General features: G+C 34.1%; 1 protein-coding gene across 1 annotated transcript in view; it reads left to right on the top strand.

Annotated features, from left to right (window-relative positions):
- The window catches only part of TAPT1 (transmembrane anterior posterior transformation 1), a 74173-nt gene that overhangs the window by 39754 nt on the left and 31660 nt on the right, over positions 1-2759 (top strand). The window contains exon 8 of the mRNA XM_019526318.1: positions 7-60. Coding sequence (XP_019381863.1) covers positions 7-60 — 54 coding nt within the window. The remainder of the gene's footprint in view (positions 1-6; positions 61-2759) is intronic.

Here is a 2759-nt window from a genome sequence, read left to right as displayed (position 1 = left end):
TAAAAGGAAGTGTTTTCAAGAAATTTGAGAAGAACAATCTTTTTCAAATGTCAAATAGTGGTATGTATATTTGCATGGTTTGGACAAAGTAGTAATTTAAAATTTACTATTTTTAGAAAATTGTTCCATTATGTTTATAGTTGTAAATGTATAAGCTTTATATTGAAGTGTGAGCACTCTGCCACAAATTCTGTATTTCTGCTACTGCATTGTTCAACAGGGCTAAAATAGGGCTTTGGGTCAGAAATATTGTATTCGCTCGAATGACTATTCAGAATATCCTGTCCACACTGTCTAACAGTGACGTTGGCAGAAGTCGTAGGGTCATTGTTATGTTGGTGAACTTTGAGGGCATATATGAATGTTAAAATAGCATGTTTGCTCACAAGAATAAAACAATGTAGTCCAATAAATAGTCTTGGAGAAAAGTTGGTTATAAATTATTGCTGTTTTTTAGAACATGTTACAGAGAAATTATTTACAAATTAGACAAACTTAAAACTTCAGGAGGCTTTAAGATACAAAGTTTGTGCTTTTGGTTCTCATGGCCATTTTGTGGAATATTAGTATAGAAATTTGGAAAAATTATCAGCTAGTTTAATTGCTCCTCCAGGAAAAGATGCTTTAAATAGCCTCTGGCTGGAATATTTTGTTTATACTAAATATTAGAAGATAATGGCTTCAGTACCTTGTTGTTTAATGTTTTGATGCCTTGAGCTATAGAACTGTGTTGAGACAATAGCGAAGGTTCTTTATATCTGGTTTCTTATCAGACCTTTGGTGCAAAAAAAAACAAAACGGGGCTAAATATTATGGGGTATATGACATCATAGGCAAAAATTACTTAATTTTCACGGGAGTGTATAAATATTAAATAAGCTTTCATTTTCTCACTGGGACTCTACTTAAAAAAGAACAGGCAGTTCCATCTAAATTAGGCCAATAATTACCTATAGAAATGTATTATATATAAAGAAATAATTTTGATAGTTTCTAAAGCCAAATTCTAAAGCAAATTTTTTTAGTCCTTGAACATCTGGCTTGCGTTTGTTGGACAAAGCTATTGTTTCTATCTACTTCACTTTACTCTTCTACAAATTTGGTGTGATGCTGCTGCATATAACTGAAAGGATCAGTGTTTTCATGGTGCATATTTGAGCACAAGGTTTTTTTTAAAATACGTATCCTTTTACAGTATGCTATATTAATCTCATCTTTGTATAGAAGTCTGCAAGAGCCAGAAAATTAATACTATACTAAATGCAACTTTTAATTAGTTGAAACTGGGGTAATTTCTGATGTTGTACCTTTAAATATTAAATTTAAACAGTAGAATGTGTGGTATAATGATAATTAATGTAATCACATTTGTACAGGTAAAGTTTGATTACCTGAAAGTTCACAGAAAGGGTCTGAGAGGCTAAAGCAGACTCTTAAATTTGAGGGAACATTCACTGTAAATATTTGCAATATTCATTCAGTTACTTTTTTGTACCATATGAAATCATAAGGCTAATTTTAGTTCATGGGTTAGTTTAGTTCTTAAAATGACTGGAGGCTATGATTATCAGCCACTTCTCATTTCTTTTGTGATTAATGACCAACCATACCATGACAAAAGAGGGCAAATTTATATTTTCTACCTTATTCTTTGGTATTCTTAGTTGTAGTCTCTAATGTAAACTTTCCCTCCTTGCTGTGGGGCAAAGTGAGGCCATGCATTATACCAGATGGTTATGAAAATATTAGCACTTGCAAGAATGCACAAAGCAAGTTAGTTTGTTTAGTAACTAACTCTTGCTGGAACAATTTATAGAATACTCACAAATTACAATATTTTATCTTTTTAGGCATAGAATATAGCAAAATTTTAATTGGGATTTTTTCGTGGGTTTTTTTAAATTTGAGGTGTAATAATACTAATCCAACATTAAAGATAACATGAAAATAAGCACTGTGACTTGCAAATATGGCATGATTGTTTATATATACAGAGTAACCCCTTTCTACTGGTTTCATACTTCCTTTGCATATAGTATACAAAAATGCATTAGCATACTATAAAATTAGGGTCCTGTAGTACTAAAACATTAGATCAACACTAGTTCTAGAAATAAGGGAGAGTTTTTATGAAATCTTGAGGGAAATTTAAGATAACATATTTTCTCACATACAACATACACCTTTCCTCTGGAAATCAACCCCACAGAATTCAAGTACATGTATTAAGTGGGGAAACTGATTTTTTTTTGCCCAGAATAAATTACTGTGCTTTGATTCTTGCTCCACAGTGTATTAGCCATTGCATTAATATTCTGGCAGCTGAGGGAATCAGTTGACTTAATTGCCCATCATTCTTCACTCTAAGGTAGTCTCTTTATTTTAATGGTTTTGATGTTCTACTAAGCAAGCTTAATCTTTCTGAGGGCAGTCTTGCCGCTAGCAGTGTGCTTCTGGTCTTCAGACGATCCACTGAAATTTCAGTTTCCAAAACAGAACAGCTAGAACTGTTCCAACAATCACATCTCCTTAATGTGCCACAGATGCTTGGCAAAAGGCAGAATTTTGGGGATTGTGATTGAGATCCAAATCACGCCATACTTGCCAGTGCAGAGAGAGCCTAAAATCATAATCCTGGGCTCCACCTGCGCTGGCAAGGTGCTTGACAATCAGCTGATTGTCAGCTAGCAGCAGCAGAGGGCAGGCAATAAGGGGAGCTGGGGGGGGGGGTCAGAGACCAGGAGGCCTGATGCCTATGA

Source organism: Gavialis gangeticus, unplaced genomic scaffold (genome assembly GCF_001723915.1).
Source record: "Gavialis gangeticus isolate Ggan-Ray unplaced genomic scaffold, GavGan_comp1, whole genome shotgun sequence".
NCBI classification, from domain to species: Eukaryota; Metazoa; Chordata; order Crocodylia; family Gavialidae; genus Gavialis; species Gavialis gangeticus.
This window is presented reverse-complemented; position numbering and strand designations above follow the sequence as displayed.